The 25,441-nt window shown below is 34.8% G+C and overlaps 1 protein-coding gene across 2 annotated transcripts in view; it reads left to right on the forward strand.

Annotated features, from left to right (window-relative positions):
- Positions 1 to 25,441, forward strand: part of LOC122445271 (phosphatidylinositol 4,5-bisphosphate 3-kinase catalytic subunit beta isoform) — a 180,161-nt gene that overhangs the window by 109,420 nt on the left and 45,300 nt on the right. For both annotated transcript variants that reach the window (XM_043474268.1, XM_043474269.1), the window contains exons 9-13: positions 4,164 to 4,415; positions 5,880 to 5,976; positions 8,691 to 8,821; positions 10,948 to 10,998; positions 24,067 to 24,255. In XM_043474268.1, coding sequence (XP_043330203.1) covers positions 4,164 to 4,415; positions 5,880 to 5,976; positions 8,691 to 8,821; positions 10,948 to 10,998; positions 24,067 to 24,255 — 720 coding nt within the window. The remainder of the gene's footprint in view (positions 1 to 4,163; positions 4,416 to 5,879; positions 5,977 to 8,690; positions 8,822 to 10,947; positions 10,999 to 24,066; positions 24,256 to 25,441) is intronic.

Raw genomic sequence — 25,441 nt, forward strand, 5'->3', positions numbered from 1 at the left:
AAATGGCATAGTAGTTTTATAAAACCTATGCACAGCCTATACTTTAAACCATCCTTTAATTACTTATAATACCTAATACAATGTAAATGCTGTGTAAATTGTTACTGGAGTACAGCAAATTCAAATGTGCTTATTATAACTTTTTGGAATTTTTTTCCAAAATACTTTTTCTATTTGATTGGTTTTATCTAAGGATGTAGTACCTGTGGATATGGAGGGAGATTATATAAGGAGGAACTAAGTGAAAAACAATAATGAATTAAAAAACTCTGAATGGACTGAATAATGGAAATAGTGTGAAAAGAAAGAATGAAGTTGAAGATTAATCAGTAAAATTTTCCGTTTTGAACAACAATTTAAGAGACAAATGGAGGAGAAAAAACTCTACAGAGCCTCAGATATCTGAGTAACAATACCAGAAGGTCTAACACTTGTGTAATCTGAGTCTCCAAAAGGAATGAGAAAGAGTATGGCTGAGAAAAACTAAGGTAATTATTACTGGGAACTTTCCAAAAGTTGGCAAAAGACATAAATATAACAGATTTAAGAAACCCAATGAACCCTAAGCATGATAAACTCAGACCATTCCAAACCCAGATACTTTCTATTTCAAAAATCATAATTTGATTCTTATTAGTCAAAAGTCTTAACACCTCATAAGCCTAATTATGTGGCTGGCATCACTCCTAACATGTTAAAATAGATATAACCTCAGGAAAGAAAAAACTATCTTAATCCTTTTATCTTCTTATTTCAGTAGCTGTAACACTAGATAAATATTTGTGCAATGAATTAATACATTTTAATGTAACTGCCTCTGACATCTGTAAATCCTTAGTTTTATATATAATATAAGACAGGGCTCCTCACACTAAGCCAGAGCAACCATGCCTTTTTATTCAGTGGTTCTCCAGTGGCTAAGTGGTAAAGAATCCTCTGCAATGCAAGAGATGAGGGTTTGATCCTTGAGTCGGGATAATCCCTTGGAGAAGGAAGTGGCAACCCACTCTAGAATTCTTGCCTGGAAAATTCCGTGGACAGAGGAGCCTGGCAGGCTATAAGTCCATGGGGTCACAAAAAGTTGGCACGACTAAAGTGAATGAACATAACCCATACTTCTTGAAGGTTTCTCAGCTGCCTTAGTGGTAAAAAATCCACCTGGCAACGCAAGAGACACAGGAGATGTGGGTTCGACTCCTGGGTCAGAAAGATGCACTGGAGAAGGAAATGGCAACCCGTTCCAGTATTCTTGCCTAGAAAATTCCATGGACACAGGAATCTGGTGGGCAGTAGTCCATGGGGTCGCAAAGAGTCAGACACAACTGCACATGCATGCACACACACGTATTTCATGAAACAATGGGAATTTCAACCTGTTCAGACTACTGATCATTTTTTAGTTGTCTTATATAAAAAGGGAAAATACAGTGGGACGAAAAGGAAATTAGGTGTTGATGTTGGGAAAAAGTTTCACATCTTGCCCAACATAGTATTCTTAATTGGTGAGTTCAGGAATGTAGGCTATGTGTAGGCTTGGCACATCCTGGCTGCAGCACAGTAGAAAGTCATTTCCATGACAAAGCCTGCCTTCTCCTGATCTCCAGATATTCTGCGATTTGTGTCTGGAAGTTTACTGAGTTGGGCAATAAAATGTGTGATTGTAATTGAACAAGATGGTGCTTTAAAATTCTCAACTTTTCAGAGCCTGATGGCGATTCAGACAAAGCATCAGGAAATGGGGCGATTTTGTCAAAATTTCACATGATATAAATTTAGAGAATGATTTTTCTTACTGCTTTTTCTGAAAACAAAAGCCTTTTTAATATCTTCTACAGGAGATTCTAAGTTGAGAAAGCACAAAGCTTTTCATTTCATTTTAAATGAAGATACTTTTTTCTGCTCTTGTTTATTTTTAACCATGTATGAACTTCAGTTATATTAGTGGATTACTAGGAGATTTCTCAGTCAGACTTAGTTCTAATGACTTGTGATCTTAAATGATCACAGTTTGATTATTAGATAATGATTGGTATTTCAGCAGTTTTCTTCAGAATGTGCTGGGTCTCTTTTTGTTTATTGTTACCGCACCCAAGTTAGAGTCATTCTTTACAGCTATTCTTTTACACACAACAGCCTTGGCTGTTGCTGTTTACAGCTAGTGTAACTGAATGAACTTTTCTAGTTCATTCTACTTGAGTTCTTTTTTGAGTTTTATATTCAACTAACCCAGGCATTCCTCTCCTGTATTCTTTCCGAATTCCATGGACAGAGGAGCCCATGGGGCTATAGTCCACAGGGTTGCAAAGAACTGGACAAGACTGAGAGACTAACACTTTCACTTTTCCCGTATATCTGCATTTTGCCAATAGTTGGTTGATTGAGTGAAAACTAACATTTTTTGTTTTTGTTTTTAAAGTATTAACTAATATTTCAATTGAGTACTTTTTATACAGTGGGCTAATTTATATTTCTCAAAAATTGTCAAAAACCAAGAGATGCAAATGTTTTTAAGCTCAGCAATTTATATTTAGTATCTTGTCTTTATCACAAAAACATGGAAGAATATTTAGTTTTAAACTTGTGATTTTTCTGAATAAACTATATATTCTGTATATAAAAGGTGATAGGTTCATAAGCCTTTAATGTCACTGAGAGTAAGAACTGAATATCATTTTTATTCTGAAATTACTATCTTCCATTCTATCATACAAAAGATGCAAAATATGGTTTATTTATATTTTGTTTTATTTATAATTTCCCTAATCTCATTTCACAAATGGTTTGAGGTAAGCATGCCTCCCCACCACCCTACACACACACATACACTCACACACAGTCTCATATATATGCAAAGAATATATAAAATATGACTTCTTAAAAAATAATTGAGATGTTTAATAGTTTAAAAAGCCAGGAGCAAGATTTGCAGTAGGTATTTATATAGTAAGATCCTATGTAACTGCTTGGTGTGTACTATAGGATTTGCTCTCTGCTTGCAATATAGACAGCGTCCAAAGTAAAGCAAACATGCTGAGTTATAATACCCAGAATCTCTTAAGATAAAAACAGTCTAGTTAGTCGTGTGGTTGTATCTCATCCTTTTATTGGAAATGGAGAGATGTTTAGCAGTTTCTTATGAAGGAGACACAGTGAGTGATGCACACCAAAACCCCTGCCACCATCATTGTAGTAGGTAAAATAATGTTTCATATATATGTTCTTTATAATGTCTTTCATTGGATAGACTTAGAGTGTTGACAATGCAATTCAGAAAAAGTCATTCTGTATAATTCAGTCTGTACTATACTTGGCCATGTGAGTATTTAATTGAATAGTAATATTTGAACTTTGCAAAGTCAAAGACTTTCTGGAAGTTCCATGTGTGTATTTTTACTCAAAACTGGGTTTTGTATCAATTCTTATTTTGACCATGCTGTGCGACATGTTGGATCTTAGTTCCCCAACCAGGAATTGAACCCTTGCTCCCTGCAGTAGAGGTAAAGAATCCTAATCACTGGACCATCGGGAAAGTCCCAGGCTCTGTGTTTCAGTACTCATTCTACTGTTACCACTCACTTTTAAATTGGAGATAATCATGTCATGTTGTTTTATAAAACTATGTAAATAACGGAATAAAATTTTCTGGGACATGTTGCACATGTCCTACGTCACTCTGAACCTGAGTCTTTCACAAATGAAAGATAGTGGTGTGTAGGATAATCTTAAATATGGATAGACTGTAAGTTGACTTTTACAGTGACTGATTCATAAATTATTTGTAAGTAGAGATGTTGGAGACATTTTATTGACCCTTTCCTTCCCAGCTATACAGAAGACTAAGACAAGGCCCTTAATAAATGATTGATTGGAAGTAAGCATATAGTGGCAGTTTTTATACTTGTGGTCTTGGTTTCTTTAGATCCATTTACACCATTGAGACATTTTTTAGCTAGTCTGCTTAGTATGTGAAACACAGGTTTTAACTAACAGTTTGTGAATTACATGCTGATTAATTATCATTTAGTGATTCTGTGGAGGAATAGATTTTTCTAGAGTTTGTCTGCTTCTTTTGCCTGTATGTGTTTCTCCATTCTTCAAAACAAAGATGTTTTACTGGTGCAGTGTTCATGATTCTCTGTTTGTTTTTGTCTCCATCATTACAGGTTCATGTCAGGGCCGGCCTTTTTCATGGTACCGAACTCCTGTGTAAAACTGTCGTAAGCTCGGAGATATCAGGGAAAAGTGATCATATTTGGAATGAACCACTGGAATTTGATATCAACACTTGTGACCTGCCACGAATGACTCGATTATGTTTTGCTGTTTATGCAGTTTTGGATAAAGTGAAAACTAAGAAATCAACTAAAACGATGAATCCCTCTAAGTATCAGACCATCAGGAAATCTGGAAAAGTGGTAGTTATATACTAATTTCTGAAAAAATTTTATAATGGAATAATAATAACATAATGGAATAATTTTAAAATAATAGAATAATATAAATGAAATTATATCATATAACTTCTGTCCCTAAGAATTGGTTTTTAAAAAGACATTAAGTCTCCCTTATGTCGTTTTCATTTTTCTTTTGGCAAATTTAGTAAATATCATAAATATAAGTGTTCTATTATAAATGTCTGCTTTTTAGAACATATAGTCAAGAATGAGAAAAGTTAAAATATTACAGGTTAACTGAAAGTTCAGGTGTTAGATGAATTTAAGAATTGAAAATTTTATGCATTTTAGAAAGATCATAGATCACTCAACACCCCATGTAGGGTCTGGGGCAACTCAGTAATCAAACACATCAGTTTCTAGAAGTGAAATAAATGAATATTCACACTAAATAAGACAAATGAAGGCTATCAGTTAGCTTCATGTCATTTCTGGTCATATTTTATTGTCAAATGAGTTAGAAATGAACCTTTGTTTTTCAAGAGCTTCTTTGACTTTGAAATTGTGGATAAAGGATGGTGAACCTGTTCTCATATCTCATCTTCCATTTCACATTTTCAAGTCTTTTTTGTTTTCTTCTTACTTTATAGAAAGGGTGTTTTTTGAGGATGGGTATATGAATTTTATACGTTAAAAAATACGGTTGCTATATTTATGTACAAGAATTTGTATCCTTTTATTCTTAACCTGAGAATGTAAGCATTTCCTCTGGTTATTATCATGTAGTTTTTAAAAAACGAATATTATTGTTTAAAAGTCAGATAAGAGTTATTTCCTTAGTATTTTTTTCCTCCACTGATACATAATTTTAGTCAAAGTGTTCAAGCATTTATAGCCTTTTGTATATTGTACTGTACTGTATCTGCTTAGTCGTGTACAACTCTTGCGACCGCATAGACTGTAGCCTACCAGGCTCCTCTGTCCATGGGATTCTCCAGGCAAGAATACTGGAATGGGTTGCCATTTCCTGGAACTAGGTTAATTAGTCTAATTGTCTACATAAAATTTCTGTTAGCTTGGTATTTCCTTTTTAGAAATGTAAATAAATTCTACAATACCTAGAGACATTACCTTTTGCTGAATTAAGATTTCTGTAGATTGAAAGCTGTTAAAACATATTATCTGACATTATATCAGACATTTTCTTGAATTATTAAACATTCCTCATCACTTACAATGGCTGCACAATAAATGTTCTATTTTTTGGATACTCTATTGTGAGAGACATTAATTAGCTTTTAAAATTTTCTTAAACCATTATAAAGATGTTGAATATCTTTCCATGTACATCTTGTTTTTATATTGGGTCATTTGGGGGGAAATCATCTAGAACTCTAGAAACAATATTGAAGCAAAATGTATGTGCCTCTTTATACCTTAAAGTTCATTCTTAGCATATTGATGCAATGGTGTCTTTTTCAACAGCATTATCCTGTAGCCTGGGTAAATACGATGGTTTTTGACTTTAAAGGACAGTTGAGATGTGGAGATATAACATTACACAGCTGGTCTTCATTTCCTGGTAAGATTTACATTCTAATCCTTAGTGTTAAAGAGTAATTTTTGGCATGTGGGGACTAGTTAACATGTTTTTATGACTCATTCTTTTTTCAGTCTGGTAAAGGAACCATCTTTTCATATTTTTATTGTTTATTCTAAAACAGATTTTCCCCAAAGTTGTATTAATATATTTACAAGTGGTTTGTATCTGAATATATTTACTTTGATGATTATTTTCTCACATTAACTGTTTTATTTTTTATAGGTTTCTGAGAAATTCTCCTTAAGAACAGTGTCTTTTTATAAGAACCTCTGTTGTTGCTAGTTGTTCTAAACTTCTGCACCAGAAGAAACATTAACTAACATTGGAAGAATAGTAAAAATATTTATTCTTTAGTTAGCTTTAGCCTGAAACTTGAGCTAGGAGAGGAGCATCTTCCATACACCTATATTTCTTAAATAGTACTCCTGTGAGGTAGATGGCTTTCTTCCATTTTATGGATGAAAAAGGGAAACTCACTGAAAAGTCAGTCAGTCTTATGTTATTGGTTCAAACCTAGGATTTGTGCAAAAGATTACTTGACTCTTTCCATTGTTCTTATAGCTTTCTCAAATGTTGGAAATTTTTAGTCTTATTTTGTGTTAAAATACTAGCTCCCCCTCACCCCCCCCCGCCGCCGTCTTCATCGTTGGTTAATCTATTTAGTAAAATTGTGAACCTCCTTGCTTTTAAAAATTATTTTGTGGGTGACAAACATTTTTAAATGTTCCATCTTAGTCGTTGCTACCTGAGAAACTGTTTTTGGATAATCAGTTATCCACAGACACATTTATAAACTGCTCACATCCTAGTACTTTATTTGTGTATGTTCTTTTATTCCTACCCTGTCCTGCATACACCTCCGTGAATTTTCACTAACCACGTTATTCCCTAAATATAGACGAGTAGTGTGCATTTACCCATTTCTTAGAGGAGCTGTAGTTTCAGAATAAAAATTGTTCATTTCAGTAGTATACTTTGTTGAAAATTTTAATTTAGACTCACACATGTTCTCCAAAATCAGTAAGTAACTTGACTGATGTTTTTAGAAAAATTGACAATTTTTGCAATTAACTTGGCATCCCATGGACCTGAATTTATCTCTAACAAAATGTTAGAGATATTTGTTCTGCTTGTTGTGTTTCTAGAATTCACATTTATCCTTGTAGGTACAAGCTGGAAACACAGGAACTATAAATACTCTAATTTCTAGAGTTCTTAGCTTATCATCAGAAGCTTTATAATCACATTAATTCTTTATATATATAGCAGGAAATACAGACAGCAACTTCTAGTTTTCTCCCTATTTTAAAGCAAAATAGCATATTTTGTGCAGTGTTCTGTTCTCCATATGTTTGAGTTTGATAATACTAAAATACTACACTGGACTTTAGATAGGTTGCAATTGATAGGACAAACTAACTCTACTATGTAGATTACACAGATAAAGGATATTATTAATTTGCTGAGAAGTCAGCTTTAGAAGTGTGGAAATTATGAGAATTCCTTCAATCTAGGTCAAAATGGAATCTGTGAGATTTGAGAGTATTAAACATAATAAGCAAAGGACTGATTAAAGAGCTGAAACTTAAATATTTTGTAAAGATTTCCTAGCTTTGAGAGATAATTCTGAGTTTGCATACAACCTGGACATCAGGTCTGGAGAGAATGTAGTTTTATCTTTTATTTCCTTACTAAAGTAAAAAAGAATGTGCGAAAAATCTGTTATGAGAGAAATAGTTTGGAGAGGGGAGACTTTAGTTTGTACTGCTAACTCTGTTTCCTCAGAGTTTCATCTCTTCAACAGTTTACTTCTCTGTGAAGTGAGAAAGTTATATGACCTCCAGAGTTTAAGATAATGTTGAAATTCTGATTACCATGCATTATCTGTGAATGGGCGATACTTAGAGTGATAGAGAAGATGAAGGAGTGTCTTGAAGAAGTACCACTTGAATGGAATGTTTCAGAAACTACCAAAGATGGTGTTTATATCAGCAGCTTTGAGATCACAGAGAAATATTACCAACATTAGGTTTGTCAAAAGGACTGTCATTGATGACACTCAAAATACCAGTTTGGGTACTATGATGACTATGAAAATCAGAATATATGTTCATATCAGAGCATAAGAAATTAATGTATAGTGATGAAATAATAAAAATTCCTGTGGACCACCTATTTTTGAGTGAGTGAGTGCCAACTTTTTTTATTTGTGGATTGAGAATACTTGAACAAATTTGAAAAAAGATGTGAGGTAGCTATTAATTTTTATTAATTTTTTTTCATTTTAAAGATGCTATGTAAACTCATATTCAAATTTTGTGCCAAGTATTAAGAAAATTAGAGGCTTAGTGATATTGTCTATCACACTTCCATAGGTGACACAGTTGTCATCCCCCGGGCACCCCCCCGCCTCCCGACACACACAGACACAAATATTTATTTATTAGACTGTGCTGGGTCTTAGTTGTGGCATGAAGGATCTTTAGTTGCAGCATGCAGGGTCTTGTTCCCTGACCAGGAATCATACTGGGGCCCTCTGCCCTGGGGAGCTGGGAGTCTTAGCCACTGGACCAACTGAGTGGTCCCAGTGACACACTTTAAGGTAATTTTCATGATAGAAATCCATTAAGGTTTTGTTTTAGTTTAGTTTTAAAAACATTTTCCTAAGAATCAAACTTATTTATATGTTTTAGATGAACTTGAAGAAATGTTGAATCCCATGGGAACTGTTCAAACAAATCCATATACAGAAAATGCAACAGCTTTGCACATAAAATTCCCAGAGAATAAAAAGCAACCTTATTACTATCCTCCCTTCGATAAGGTAAGCTCATTATTTAAAGGGGCCTTATGTATGAAATAATTTAGTTATTAGTTCTTGGCTCTGTATCTTTATCACTTAAGGTAGATATGTCTGTTTCTCTTTGAAGATGTCATATACATTTACAACGTGGTTCAGTGGAAAGACTACTGAGCCGGAAGCCAGCTCTGTTTAGTACTGGCTTTATCACTGAGCAAGTGAGACATGGCATCTCTGGAGTTCAGATTCCTTATTTATAAAATGAGGAAATCATAATTGTTCTCTGAGGTTCTTTCCAATTTAAAAGGGCTACAAATGCATTCATGTATGGCTCTAACGTGTGAAATATTCAGTGAAACATGCCAGTGAGTTGGTTCAGTTTAAAGATAATCACTGGTGTGATTGGAGTTGGTATTCAAAGAACAGATTATTTATCTTGCATATGGTCTTAGTAGGACTTACTTTTGTAAAAGCTGCAGTAAGGGCTTCTAACTTTAATGTCTAACTTATGACGTTTTAGTGTATAAGCTGCATGTCTTGGGGATATGGAGAGTGTGTGGTGCAGGTTGAAAATTAGGCTATTATCTTTTACATGCTAAGAGAGCTAAGCTGTCATATATTTTATCTTCAGGTTTGGCATCTTTGTTTCAGGTATGATTGATGCTGGGTTTTGTGAGGAAATTTTGATCACATTCTCAGATAATAAATAAGAAATTTATTTTATTTACTTAAGTCATTTGAGTCCAAGCTGCCTTTAAACATTTGTTATAGTACAATTTCAATTAACATATTGTAAACCTAATTGTATTTTAACATTCTGTACCACCGAATAATTCTTCCTTTACTTTCATTTTAATTGAATTTTATCCACATAGATGTAATTTTTCATTTTCTTCTAGAATCTTTTTCTGTTCAGTAATATACAACTAAATTAAAATTTGTGACTATTACAGTAGAAATCTCAAATATGTCGAGAACCATATACTTTAATGTACACTAGGTAGAAGGTACATTTTGATGTATCCATTACATTTATTCTGTGGCTTTATTCAAGTATTTTTAATCTAATATTTTTAAGAGAAGTCCAGTTTTTTGACATGTTCTATTTCAGCATTGTTGTCAACAGAATCATCTACACCTGGTCATTAAACTTTACTTTTGCCGTTTTGATCCCTTGGAGAGTCTGTCTTTGATGATCTACGTAGGATGGAAAGTTTAGTCTGTAAATGTGTTTAATATATTTTTTAGTTTTCTTTTAATTGTACAATTGCATATATGATCAGTTAAAAAACAATGCAGATATAAAAAGTGAAAATTTCTTATGTTTTTATTTAATGTTTTCTGCTTTACCCACTTGTATACATTTTACTGTTCAAATTACTTTTATGATTATTGCTTAATATTAATAACTATGATATAATTTTATCATGTAACAACCTTATGAAATAGGATGGCAGTTACCAGTACACTTTATATATATGGATACAATTAAATCATTTGCAGAGAATTAGTTAACTCAGTAACTGGATATGGGTCTTCAGGTTTTTTTACCTGCTGAGCCTTTCCAGTAGACCAGTAGGTTCCCCATCTTTTCAAGAATCAGAGCCTCTTTTGAACTTACTAAATTCAGAAAATATTTTAAGGTTTTCTCTTTACATTACTTCTGCTTTTGTTATCTGCTACTTCAGAAGAAAATTGTGCCCAACTCTTTGAGACACCATGGACTATAGCCCACCAGGGTCCTGTGTTCATGGAAATCTCCAGGGAAGAACACTGGAGTGGGTTGCCATTTCCTTCTCCAACTATTACATACTTTGCATTTTCTTAACCAGAAAATATTTACCTATATTAAAAATTTGTTCATATATACTAGCCACTGCTTGTTTTATCTATAGAGAATGCTAGTATACTCTGGGAGTCAATAGTCCTTTATAGTAAAGAGTTTCTCAAGTGTTTGAGGATTGGGAATCACCGCATAATACCACTTTGCATTTAAAATTCACACTTACATTATAAACCATAGAAAAGCCATATCATATGTAGCTCCTGTACATGTGGATGTATAAGTCTATGTACAAGTCTAGACATTTACACCTATAATTTTACAAATACAAGAGCCAAATTTTAATTTTTTCAATTTTTTTAAACAGATTATTGAAAAAGCAGCTGAGATTGCAAGCAGTGATAGTGCTAATGTATCAGTAAGTATCAAGGTTTTAAAATAGCCTTATGTTACAAAGTTGTGCTTATTATTAGTCACTTTCTTGTCATTTACGGTAATGGACTTATAGAAGACCATACTTATATACAAGAATAGTCTGAATGTGTGTGAGTATGTACATTCTAATATTTCGTTAAATGGCAGCTGTTTCTGGTTGGTCTGTGTTTAGTTAGTAAGCACTTTTCTGGTTCAAGCACAGGTTCAGCAGCTGGTCTGTGAGGGATGCTCCGACACTTCATAAATTAACGATACCATGTTTTAAATGTTACTTAGTTGAATGAGGACGTTATATTTTCTTAACTTCTCTGACATAATAGAGCAGATATATTTAAGGTAGGTTTTGCAGTGCTGGGGACCCAGGTTTCTTGCATCTTGGTAATCTTTCATGTTAATATGTAGTTTTTATCTCATTTAATATTGGTGCTTCAGCTTTCTTCATTACTACCTTCCAGCCCGCAGGAACAGGAAAAGTTAGACTAGAGACCTAACGATAAGTGAGACAGAAATGTAGTCCTTGGCTGGCAGTCGTGTACTGGCTAAGAGTAAGAGATTATAGTTAATAAAGCCAGCAGGGGACAGTCACACTGACAGACAAACAGCAGTCTCTGCTACACACACCATCCCATTGTTTCTGCCCAGACTTCAAAACAGATTACTTTGTTTATTTTGTTTACAATATGTGTAATATTTCTGCCATCTGTATTTTTTAATAATAATTTTTTTACTTTGTCCTGAAGACTTTTCTGAGTTTTTATCTGATATTTTCTTTTCATGTCATCAGTTTATAATTTTCAAGTGACTATAGTAATGCCACTCTATATGGAATGGTCATTAGTTAGAAGCCAGGAGGCAAATGGAGATAATGTATATGCTTTTATTATTTGTACAGAATGAACGCAATATTTAATGTTGTAGTTAGAGAAACGTCTGGCCCAGGCTGTCTTCTTCATTTCTTCTTTTTTTTTTCTTTAATTAAGAAATTTTTTAAGATTGTTGTTTAATTGCTTTTTAAATTTTCTTTGCCCTGGGTCTTCCTTTTTGTGCACAGCCTTTCTCTAGTTGCAGTGAGCAGGGGCTACTCTGTAGTTGCAGCACATGTGTTTCTCACTGTTGCGGAACAGGGGCTATAGGGCGTATGGGCATCAATAGTTCTACTTGTGGGCTCTAGAGCCTGGGCTCAGTAGTGGTGATGCATGGGCTTAGTTGCTCCATGCTATGTGGAATCTACCTAGACCAGGGATTGGAACCTGTATCGCTTGTATTGGCAGGCATATTCTTAACCACTGGACTACCAAGGAAGCCCTTTCTTAATTGAGGTACAATTGCTTTACAGTGTTTCAGGTGTAGAGCAGAGTGATTCAGCTTTATATATATGTTTCAGATTCTTTTCCATTATCGATTATTACAAGATACTGAATAGAGTTCCCTTTGCTATACAATAGATCTTTATTTTCTGTTTTATATATAGTTGTGTGTATCTGTTAATTCCAAGCTCCCAATTTATTCCCCTTAACTTTCTACTTTGGTAACTGTAAAGTTTGTTTTTTGTGTTGATATCTATTTCTGTTTTGTAGATAACGTACTTCAGTTAGTGTGATAATATCTAGGCTCATTCCTTTTGCTGTAAGTGGCAATATTTCATTCTGTTTTTAAATTTTATTTTATTAAAGTATAGCTGATGTACAATATTGTGATAATTTCTACTGTATAGCAAAGTGATTCAGTTATACATATATGTGCATATTCTTTTCCATTATGTTTTATCACAGGATGTTGAATATAGTTCCATGTGCTATACAGTAGGAAATACTTCATTCCTTTATGACTAATATTCCGTTGTAAGATGTGTACATGTGTGTATACACACCACATCTTTGTCCACTCATCTGTCAGTGAACATTCACATCCCTTCCATGTCTTGGCTGTTGTCAATAGTGCTACTGTGGGTATCAGTGAGCAGGGATCTTTTCAAGTTAAGAGTTTTCATCTTTTCTGGATATATGTCCAGGAGTGGAATAGTTGGATCATACAGCCACTCTAGTTTTCGGTCTTTTAAGGAACCTCCATACTGTCTTGTATAGTGGTTGCAGCAGTTTATATTCTCACCAGTAGTGTAGTGGGGTTCTTTTTTCTTTACACGCTTTCTAGCATTTATGAATTTGTAGGCTTTTTGATGATTGCCATTTTGACTGGTGTGAAGTGGTACCTCATTTTTTGTCTTGATTTGTATTTCTCTAATAATTAGAAATGTTGAGAATCTTTTCTTGTGCCTATTGGCCATCTGTATGTCTCCTTTGGAAAAATAGCTATTAACATTTAGATGTTCTAAACATTAAAAATTTTTTTTTAAATTGAGCTGTATAAGCTGTTTGTATATTTTGGAAATTAATTTCTTGTTGGTTGCATTGTTTGTAAATATTTTCTCCCATTCTGTAGATTGTCTTTTCATTTTGTTTAGGATTTCCTTTACTGTGCATAAGCTGTTAAGTTTAACTGGCTCCCATTTGTTTACTTTTGCTTTTGTTTCCATTACTGTAGGAGACAGATAAAAAAATGTTGCTACAGTTAATTTCAAAGAGTATTTTGCTTATGTTTCCCTCTAGGAGTTTTATAGTACCATTTTGAGTTTATTTTTGTATGTAGTGTTAGAGAATGTTCTGATTTCATTCTTTTACATGTAGCTGTCCACATTTTCTCAAGGCCACTGTTGTATATTCTTGCCTCCTTTCTTGTAGATTAGTTGACGATAAGTGTATGGATATATTTCTGGGCTTTCTGTTCATTTCCATTGATCTATGTGTCTGTTTTTGTGCCAGTGCCATCCTGTTTTATTACTGTAGCTTTGTAGTATAGTCTGAAGTCAGGGAGTGTGATTGCTCCAGCTTTGTTCTTCTTTCTTAAGATTATTTTGGCTCTTTCCCAGGCTGTCATCTGCTTTTTTTAGAGTTCTCAAAAATGTCCATAGCCCTGCAGTGCAGGTAACTCCTACTCCAAATACTTTCAGAGTACAGTTGACCCTTGAAGAACACAGTTACTGCGTAGGTCCTTTTATACACAGATTTCTCATTAAAAACATACTATAGTACCACATGATCTGCAAGTTGATTTAATTTGTGATACAGAACCTCAGATACAGAGTATCAGCTGTAAAATTATACATGGTTTTCGACTATGCCAAGAGTCTGCATTCCTAATCCTCATGTTGTTTAAGAGTCAAGTGTAGTTCTCTTTAAGGAAATAAAGTAATTTTATTACAGGTATACACTTATCTGGTTGTCTGGAAATTATGGTAGCATACAATTGCAGTCTAAGAGATAACATTTATATAGGCCTGTCTTCATTCTCATGCCTGTTTTTAGTTACCCTTTATTAGTCTTAATATTGCTCTTTGAATATCAGAAGTCTAAATTATTTTGTGTTATTTCTCCTATGATCTACTGCTATCTTACATAAATCAGAGGTTCTTTCCTTAATGAGGATGCAATATTCTTGTCCAGGTTTGCTGTATTTTTTTGTTTTCAGTGGCCAGATAGTTGTTGTCCAGTCACTCAGTCATGTTGACCCTTTGTGACCCCATGGACTGTAGCACATCAGGCTTCCCTGTCCTTCACCATCTCCTGGAGTTTGCTCAAAACTCATGTCCATCGAGTCAGTGATGCCATCCAACCATTTCATCCTCTGTCGTCCCCTTCTCCTCCTGCCTTCAGTTGTTTCCAACATTAGGGTGTTTTCCAGTGAGTCAGCTCTTCGCATCAGGTGGTCAAAGTAGTGGAACTTCAGCTTCAGCATCAGTCCTTCCAATGAATATTCAGGGTCAATTTCCTTTAGGATTGACTGGCTTGATCGCCTTGCTGTCCAAGAGACTCTCGGAAGTCTTCTCCAGCACCACAGTTCAAGGGCATCAATTCTTCAGTGCTCAGCCCTTTTTATTGTCTATAACTCTCATATTCGTACTTGACTACTGGAAAGACCAGAGCTTTGACGATACAGACCATTGTAGGCAAAGTAATGTCTCTGCTTTTCAATACGCAGTCTAGGTTTGTCATAGTACAATGAATAAATTGTATGGAACCAGAAATGTAAGTTTTTTTACTAACTGCTACTTACCTTTCTCTCCTAGAGATACGTGTATAAGTTTAGCTTTGTGTGCACATATCTGTATATTGTTTAAAAAGTTCGAGATCTTTTTAGTTTCTCCCTTTTTCATCCAGTGTATTTTATGGATCTTGTAATGTTTGTAGGAAGAGTTCCACTTCTCTGTTTATGAAAGCCTTGTTAATATTTCATGACATTAATTACTGATAGCCATTAGTTATTAAATATTCATATCTCCACTGATGTATGTTTGCTTATTTCCACTTATTCTCTACTAAAGCTTTGTTGCAGTGACTGTTTTGTATGTCTTTATACATGTTTGTGTTTTGTAGGATAAATTCCTATAAATAAAATTATAGACTGAAAGGTTTGTCCCCTTTTAGTAAGAAGTCTATCAAGTTGCATACCCTAAAAGAGTTAAAACACACTGTGGGAGGGTTTCTATCCTTTTGCGTTTCTGCCAACCCTTTTAATGTATTGATTCAGTGAACATAAACTGATGTCACATTATTTTAACTTGCATTTTCTTATGATTAGTCAGGTTGGAGTTTGTTTTGAGGAGTTTTGAACTGAGGAGTTTTATTCCTCAGTTCTCTCTGAGGAATAAAACAATTTTATCTTTAAGGTGGTCTCGCTTCTTCTTTTGGCATATATCTTTTCTTCGTATTTTGGCTTTTCTCAATGTTTGGTGATTCTTAGTTTAGCTCTTTTGTATTTGTGGCTCCCTGGTTGTTTGCTTATTCACTGTAACCTGCATTAAGTATCTGTAGGATTTGGGGTAGGCTCTGCTGAAAATGAGTTTCCTGTATGTGAAGATTGCCTCTCTTCTGAGACCAAGTGGCTCCCAAGCACTCAGGGAGTCCCCAAGTACTCCCTGCTCCTCACCTCAGTTTTGGGCTGATCCCGTTGCTGTTTCAGCTCAGCACAAACAGAGCAAGGGGCATGCGTGACCGCAGCAGCTGCTCTACCTGCAGATCCTTTGCTAGCTCCCCTGGCGAGTCCCCCTGGCCTCCTCTCATTGCTTGAATCCTCTGATTCTAAGCTGGAATGCATCCTGGAACTGTGTTTCTCACTACCACTTGAATCCTATCAGATCTGATCCCTGATCCTCTCTGCTTTCTCTCTTTAAAGGATTCCTATGTTAGGCACTGTCTCTTGTATCCCAGAACTGTTACTGGTTCGTATTTTTAAATACTTAAAATACTTCATCTTTTTAAATGAAAGGAATAAAGAAAAGTATGTTCTCGTTCCACTGTTTTAATCCCTTCTTCATGTATATGTCAAGAGCATGTTACATTCCTTAATAAGATCATGGTAAGTTCACTTGTTGAATCCTGTGTTTGTGTGTGTGTTTAGTCACCATCATGTCTGACTCTTAGCGACCCCATGGATTGCAGTCCTCCAGGCTCCTCTGCCCATGGAATTTTCCAGGCAAGGGCAGTGGAGTAGGGTGCCAGTTCCTCCTCCAGGGGATCTTCCCATCCAGGGATGCAACCCATGTCTCTTGCATTGGCAAGCAGATTCTTTACCACTAGCGCCACTAATACCCAGTTTATGTACTACATTTTGTTTATACACTTGTTTGATTCCACATTTTAGCTATTGTGAATAACACTGCTATGAACTTGAGTGTGCAAATAAATTTTGAGATGTTTCTGTCAATTCTTTTGGCTATGTACCCATAAATAGAATTACTACATCATGTGGTAATTCTGTTTTTTATCTTTTGAGGAACTATCATTCTTTTCTAAAAAGCTGTTCCATTTTACATTCCCACCTGCAAAATCCAACTGCAAAAGGATTCTAGTTTTTTCATATCCTTCTCAACAGCATTTCTGTTCTTTTGAAAGTGTTAAGTCTAAGAGATATTGGCATTTTAAAAAACATGTAGTTGCCAAAGATTGTGGGATATCTATAGAACAGAAAAAAATGTGATCTTTGTGAATTATCATTCTTGAATTGGCAGCTTTTGATCTTCCTAGCCAGTAGTTCTCAACCTGCGGCTCTTTTTTGCCTCAAGTGGGGCATTAGTACGTCTAAAAGTTTTCTTATTTGTCTCAACTCACTGGAGGTTGTTTCTGACAGTTAGTGAGTGGAGTTCAGGGGCTACTCAACTTCCTCCAATGCACAAGACCATCCTCCTATGAGATGGCATGGGGGTTAGAAACCCTGCTCTAATCTAAAACATCTGTGTTAAAAAGTTTGTTTTATTTTCTTATTGCTGAATCTCAGGCACAAAATCTTTAACGATTGGCTTTTGTGAATGCAGATGGTGACTCAGCCTTTAGTTTACAGGTTCTGGGGATCTACCTAGAATGCTTGCTTTTTTTTTTTTTCCTATCGTTTTTATTTTTTTTTTTCCATTTATTTTTATTAGTTGGAGGCTAATTACTTTACAATGTATGACAAAAACCACTACAATATTGTAAAGTAGACTGTTTTCTTAATAGAATGATATGGAATCTTTAATGCCCTCCATTTGATGGAAGAAAAGAGCAAACATTTAAAAAAAAATCTCAGACTTTCTGAAAACCTGAGAGAAGAGTATGAAGAATTCCCGTACAGCTTTCTCCAACTTCCCCAACTGTTAACACTTTGTCATATTTGTTCTATCGTTCCATGTGTGTGTATGCATTTCTTTCAGAATCATTTGAGATGAAGTGGCATCCATTATGCCATTTATCCTTTAATTCTTCAGTGTACATTTCCTAAAAATGAGGACATTCTCGTAGTTAACCAGAGTCAATTCATGAAAATCAGGGAAATAATGTTGATACAGTTCTGTTGTCTGTTCCCCACATTCCATTCGTATTTAGCCAGTTGTCTCTGTAGTGTTCTTTAGGCCCAGGATTCAACCCAGGATTACTTGTTGTATTTCTTTGACATGTGTCTCTAGTTTCCTTCATTCTAAAACAGTTCCTCAGTCTTTCCTTATCTTTAATGACTGATTATTTTTTTAAAGGATTCAGATCAGTTACTTTGTAGAATGTCACTCAGTTTGGATTTGCCTAATGTTTTGTCATGATCAGATTCTAGCTATGCATTTTTAGCATGAATACATTGAAGTGGTGGGGACTTCCCTGATGACTCAGTGGTAAAGAATCTGCTGCCAATACAGGAGACACACAAGACGAGGGTTTGATCCCTGGGTTGGGAATATCCTCTGGAGAAGGAAATGGCAACCCCATCCAGTATTCTTGTTGGGATAATCCCATGGACAGAGAAGCCTGGCGGGCTACAGTCCATGGGGTTGCAAAGAGTGGGACACAACTGAGCATATTGAAGTGGTGATGTATCCTTACTGCATTTTACTCACAGGCAAACAATGTCAATTTGTCGTTTTGGTTCTCTCTCTTTTTTTTTTGGTGGTTGTTGTTCCATTACTGTTGATATTAATTATTATTACTTGGTTAGGATAGTGTCTAATATGTTCTTCTACTATGAAGTTAATAAGTAAGTAGTTTGTGGAGTTATTTTGAGACTTAGGAAACATACTATTTCACCGATAACTTTCACCCACTTGTTTTATTTTTATTTTTATTTTTTTTACATTTCAGTGGGTTTTGTCATACATTGATATGAATCAGCCATAGATTTACACGTATTCCCAATCCCGATCCCCCCTCCCACCTCCCTCTCCACCCGATTCCTCTGGGTCTTCCCGGTGCACCAGGCCCGAGCACTTGTCTCATGCATCCCACCTTTTTAGTATTTATTAATACAGATTGTCTGAACCAGTATTACAGTAGTTTCCAAAGTGCTGATTTTCAAATTATTTTCCTTTTGGGTTTGTTAGTTGACTTATACTGTAGGTTAAATGTTTTTCTCACACATAGCCCCCCCCCCCCCATTTATTTACTTAAAAAATTATAGTAGTTTGAATTTGTGATTTCTTTTTTATTTAATGACATAGTTAATTTCAGTGTGCAGATTTGACCCAGATTTCGCCTGTGGCAACTCAAGTTTTATCTTGTGCCTGTTTGACCTTCGGTATCATTCTTTAAGCATCTCCTTCTTTCTGGTACAAGAAAGTGTTCCAGGCTCATATGGTGATTTCTTTACGCCCATGTTGGTTTCAGTCATTCCTCCTGGGAGTCCTGATTCCTTTTTTTTGTCAAAAGTATTTAGATTCTCAATTCTGGGCACTCAGTATTCTCATTGTCCTTGGCATGCAATTGCGTTAGGTCTTTTCATGAAACACAGCTAAGTAGTATGTGCTCGGCTGCATATTTGAGCATCCCTGGTGACTCAGTGGTGAAGAACTCACCTGCCAATAAACAGGAGATGGAAGTTTGATTCCTGGGTCAGGAAGATCCCCTGGAGGAGTACATGATAATCCACTCCACTATTCTTACCTGGGAAATCCCATGGACAACGGAGCCTAGCAGGCTACACTCCATGGGGTTGTAAAAGAATCAGACATGACTTAGTGACTAAACGACAACAAAAAGCAGCAAGACATGTTTCTTTCCTTTATCTACTACTTATCACTGTCTCTAATATGGATTCACTGCCACAGGATTTCTTTTTAGTCTGTGCCTTAACATATTTTAATTTACCTTTTCTGACAGTGAGTAATCTGGATTCCTATCAACCTTAACATACTTATTTGCTCAATCCTCTGTTTGTAATCAATCTCCCAATCATTTAACTGTCTTCTCACTCTCTGACCCACCCACTGTGACTGCATGGACTGTCTCATCCTCAGCTGTATGTTTGTCAGGTCCCCGATCTGGCCAATGCATAGTTAATTCTGTCCTTTGAAAGCATGTTGCTACCACGTTTTGAGTTTCTAGCCTCTCTGAATGACAGATGAATTTTCCAGACCCATGACCGCCCACCTCCAGTGAGCAAGGGGAAAGAGCCATAGTCGTTTTTTCATATGCTCATGGCAGGATACATATGTTGTGTTTTATTTTGGTCAATAAATAATAATATGTATATGATTTGAAAAATATAGATGTAAAAACAAAGAGAATATGGGTGTTAATTTTCATTTTTTTCCCCATCATTATTTAAATTCAAGGATTCTAATATGCGTATAAGTTCTTCAGTTTCACTGCAGTATAATTTTTCATTGCTGATTGTTGTGTGGAAGAATGTAAGTTTCTATGTGGTTTTTTTTTTTTTTTTTTTGCTTCCTGCAACATTTCCGGTAGTTGTTTGTTTTTACCTTGGACTTATTCAGCACTGTGCGTCTCATAGCTCAGTAAACAATCACAGTGCAATTACACAGCCTACTCATTGCTCTTCCTTCTTCCTTTACTACTATGTCTTCAGGATATTTACTTGTAGCAGGTCTGTAAAGTCTTATTTTGATCCATGAGATTATAGTAGGTCTGCTACGTTTTTTCAGTATTTAACTCAATAGCAGTCTGCCTTTCTCTGGCATGAACAATTTATATTCTTCATTGTTTGCAGTATCAGCTTTCACTTTTATATGTAAGTGTAGGATTCTGATTACTTACAATGATCATTTTTCAAAGAAACTCAGTCAAGTTTGTAAAATAAAGCATACCATTTATAGATTGAGGCTCTGAATATAAACCCACTGTAATTCATACATGGGGGGCGAGAGTTTCTGTCTGTATGGATATGGATATATGTGTATAAAAAGACTTTATTTTTGCTAAGAGCAGTTTTAGACTCAAAACAGATTTAGGAGGACTGTACAGAGATTTGCCACATATCCCTGCCCCTGCACGTATATAGGCCTCCTGTTTATTAGCATCACTCACCAGAATGGTACATTATTACTAGGGAAGAATTTATATTAATATATCATAATTACTCAATGGCCATAGTTTGCCTTAGATTTCCTTCCTGCTATTGTGTATTCTGTGGGTGTGGACAAATGTACAATGACATACAGGACTTCCAAAGTAGTGCCGTGGTAAACAAAACACCAGCCAATGCAAGAGACGCAGGAGAGGTGGGTTGGATCCCTGGAACAGGAAGATTCCCTGGAGGAGAAAATGGCAGCCTGCTTCAGTATTCTTGACTAGAAAATTCCTTGGGCAGAGCCTGGTGGTTAAAATCTATATGATCGGCAGGTTGGACACACTGAGCATATATGCACACGTGCATAATGGCATATCTATCCATGGCAACCTCTGATCTTTTTAATGTCTCCATAGTTTTGCTTTTTCCAGAATGTTGTAGTGGAACCATTTCGCATATAGACTTTTCAGATTGTCTTGTTTCTATTAGTCATATCCTTTTAAAGTTTCTCTGTGTCTTTTTGTGACATACTTGACAGGTCATTTCCTTTAGTGCTAAATAGTTTTCCATTTTGTGTATTACAGTTTATCCATTTAGTTACCCATTCACCTACTGAAAAACATCTTGGTTGCCTCCAAGTTTTGGAAACTTTATTTATTTATTTTAATTATTTATTTATTTTTTGGGAAACTTTAAATAAAGCTGCTATAAACATCCATGTACAGGTTTTTGTGGGGACATAAGCTTTTGACTCCTTTTGGTAAATATAAATAACCAAGGAGCGTGATCCTGGATTGTGTGGTAAGAGTGTTTAGTTTTGTAGGAAATTGCCAAACGGTCTTTCTAAATGATTGTAGTATTTTGCATTCCCATCAGCATTGAACAGAGTAGCTCCACATCCTTAGCAGGTTTAGATATTGTCAGTGTTTTCGATTTGGGCCATTCTAATAGGTATGTAGTCATATTTCATTTTGTTTTAATTTGCATAACCCTGCTGACATGTGATGTTAAACATCTTTCCATATATCATCAGTTCAATTCAATTGCTCAGTCATGTCTGACTCGTTGTGACCCCATGAACTGCATGCACCACACCAGGCTTCCCGGTCTATCACGAACTCCCGGAGCTTGCTCAAACTCATGTCTATTGAGTTGGTGATGCCATCCAACCATCTCATTCTCTGTTGTCCCCTTCTCCTCCTGCCTTCAATCCCTCCCAGCATCAGGTTATTTTCCAATGAGTCAGTTATTTGCATCAGGTGGCCAAAGTATTGGAGTTTAAACTTCAGCATCAGTCCTTCCAATGAATATTCAGGACTGATTTCCTTATATATATGTATATATTGTACCATCTGTATTTATTATTTTTGAGGTATTTCTTCAGGTCTTTGATCTGTATTTTTGTCTATTGTTTGTTTTCTTGCTGTTGAGGTTTAAGAATTCTTTGTATATTTTGGATACCAGTCCTTTATTATAAGATATGTGCACATATTTCCCCCCAGTCTGTGGATTGTGTTTTCATTCCATTGACATCTTCTTTTGCAGAGCAGATAATTTAAAATTTCAGGAAGGTTTAGCTTATCAATTATTTCAGTGATGGATCATGCATTTAGTGTTATATGTGAAGAGTTATCACCAAACCCAAGGTCATTTAGATTTTCTCCTGTTTTCTTCTAGGAGTTTTATAGTTTTGTATTTCACATGTATTTTTACCTAAGTCATGTAGTGTTGGCCCTTAACCTTGTTCTTTCTTCTTTGATAATGTGTTGACTCTTCTGGGTCTTTTGCCCTTCCATATAAACTTTAAAATCAGTTTTTTGATAGCCACATAATAACTTACTGAGATTTTAATTGGGTTAGAATTGAATCTATTCATATTAAGTTGAGGAAAACGAACAGTATTGAGTCTTCTTATCCATGAACATGGAATATAGCTCCATTTATTTAATTCTTTCATTACTTTCAACAGAGTTCTGCAGTTTTCCTTATTTAGATCTTGTATGTATTTTGTTAACTTTATACCTGTTTACTTACTTTGGGGTAGTAATGTAAAGGGCATTGTGTTAATCAATTTTAAATTCCACTTGTGTATTGCTAATACATAAGAAGATGATTTACTTTTATATATTAAACTTGTATCCCACACTTGGTGTAATTCCTTATTGGTTCTAATGGTGTTTTCGTTGACTGTTTCAGATTTTGTCTATGGGGAATTGTGTTATACTAATTCTTTTTAACATATGCATGTACTATTTTGAATCTCACTACTTTAGAAAGTTAGTGGTTTGATTTAATTCAGTTTAATGTTGATATGAAATCCCAGCTAAAGTAATTTCAAGTACCAAAAGGCAAACTAATAGAATATGTTAATAAATCCTTACACAATCTTTTCAGATAGTTCTGGAGATTTTTTGAAGGGGTGGGCTAAGGGAGATACGTTTTTGCCTAAATGGTGTAGGTTTTTCTTTATATTTGGGAAAATGTATCTTTTCTTTCATGTTAGTCTCAATTCAGAGTCTGAATTGAACAAACAGTATGGTCCATTTTCTGTATTTCAATATATTCTTATAAGGATTGTTAAAGAAAATGTGATAGCTTTTTTTTTTTAATGTTTGATTTTAGCCAAGATTCAATTCTTAATCTAAATGGTTTAGTGCCTCAGAGCTAAGAAGGCACCTATTACTTTTTTCTAAAAAAATTTCATAGGTTTGATTCATCTTTGTTTTTTTCTTTGTAGCAATTAAAAATTTAAAAAGATGAGAAACTCAGTTCAAATATGACTTCTTTTTAATCCAAATTGCAATTCTGCCACCTAGTGTTAGTACATGGACTTTAAAAGAGGATTCTTTTTTTTCTTTCTTTTAAAAAAACTAAGAATAATTTTTCCTTAATCTTTAGTTTACAAATTTAATACTCAGCTTAATGAAACTTTTGAAGGGAGCTCCAACTTTCTAATGAATTAAATTGTTCATATCTCACATTTTAAAGTTCATTATTTTCAACATTCATGATATAATTAACCCTTGAACAACATGGGTTTGTCTTGTGCAGATCAAGTGAATTTTGTTTTAATATACACATTCTACAGTACCACATGATTCGTGGTTTGGTTAAATGCACGGATTTAGGGAATTCCTGCTGATTGGGAGTTGGTGCCCCAACCCCTGTGTTCAAGGTTTACCAGTTATGTTTACACGATTCAGTTTTGTAACCAGTAATTTTGCTCGCTTAGAGTCGAGGTGGAAAGAAGTTTCTTGCTGTACTGAAAGAAATCTTGGACAGGGATCCATTGTCTCAACTCTGTGAGAATGAAATGGATCTAATTTGGACTTTGCGACAAGACTGCAGAGAGAATTTCCCACACGCATTGCCGAAGTTGCTGCTGTCGATCAAGTGGAATAAGCTTGAGGATGTAGCTCAGGTAACAAGAGATCATTTTTGTAATTCCATTTGGTGGTTATATTACTTTATTGATTTCACGTAAATTGTCCTTTCCTACAAAGGTATGTTTTCATTGGTTGGATAATTTTCTGCAGAAGTTTTCAGGTTTTAAACTCTTAGATCTTTTGATCTAAATGTTAGACCAGAATGTTGTAAGATTTCAGAACCCCAAATTCTGAGTAGGTTTTCTATGTCCTTTACTAAAGATCATTAAAACTTAGGTCTTGGAATAATTTCTGCCAGCATATGGTAGATGCTGGGTTACTTTTACCAGCTTTATCAATAAAGTCCTAGGTTTTCATCTTAAGACCCTTTGCAACGAATGTCTAAAATGCATATGTATTATTTGAAATTAACCTCTATTTTTAGAAGTTAACGGTTTAGATCATAAATTAAATGATCTAAAACATCTCTTTTACGATTTATTTAAACTTGGGCAGTGTTGATGAATGTTTGCCTTTAGGCGGTATAAAAAAAAGGAAAAAAATATTTGGATCCAGAAGAAGCCACCAGATTTTATTTACATGATTTTATTTTCAAGAACCTATGAAAAAACAGTGGCATTATGAAATGCATTTGGTTATCAATTTTCTCCAGAAAGATTCTTGAAATGATTTTTTAATCAGAATGAATACATTTGTTATATTAAGAGAACCACATTTATTCACCTTACTTACTTGAATTCAATTGGTCTTTTACATTTTTTCTTGTTTTATTAAATCTATAATGACTTAAATTTAGTTGAGAAATACATATTTATTTAATCATATTTTGAAGATCTTTGCTTTATTTTATTTCTCAAATTAAGTTTAGAAAGGATTTCTTTTGAGTTTATTCCTGGTGTCTAACTTTTTTTTTGGAATCATGCTACAAAATTATAGGATATGCCTTGTTTAAACTGTTTATACAGTTAGGCCACATGACCATTACTTTGAAAAGGAGTTATTTTTGTCAGATGTCTTTTTTTTAAAGCTAGATTTTAATTGTTCCAATATAGTTGTCATCTAACCAGTTATTTCTTTAAATTCAAGGTTAGTTTTCTGTGAATCCCCATAATGGTTGAATGTAATATATAAGGATTTTTTAGTTGGCACATTTGCCTATTTCTCATGAATAGCGTTCATCTCCAAGTGCCTATCCAAGAAATACATCATTTTATTATTTTG

This window comes from Cervus canadensis, chromosome 7, assembly GCF_019320065.1.
Source record: "Cervus canadensis isolate Bull #8, Minnesota chromosome 7, ASM1932006v1, whole genome shotgun sequence".
Lineage (NCBI taxonomy): Eukaryota > Metazoa > Chordata > Mammalia > Artiodactyla > Cervidae > Cervus > Cervus canadensis.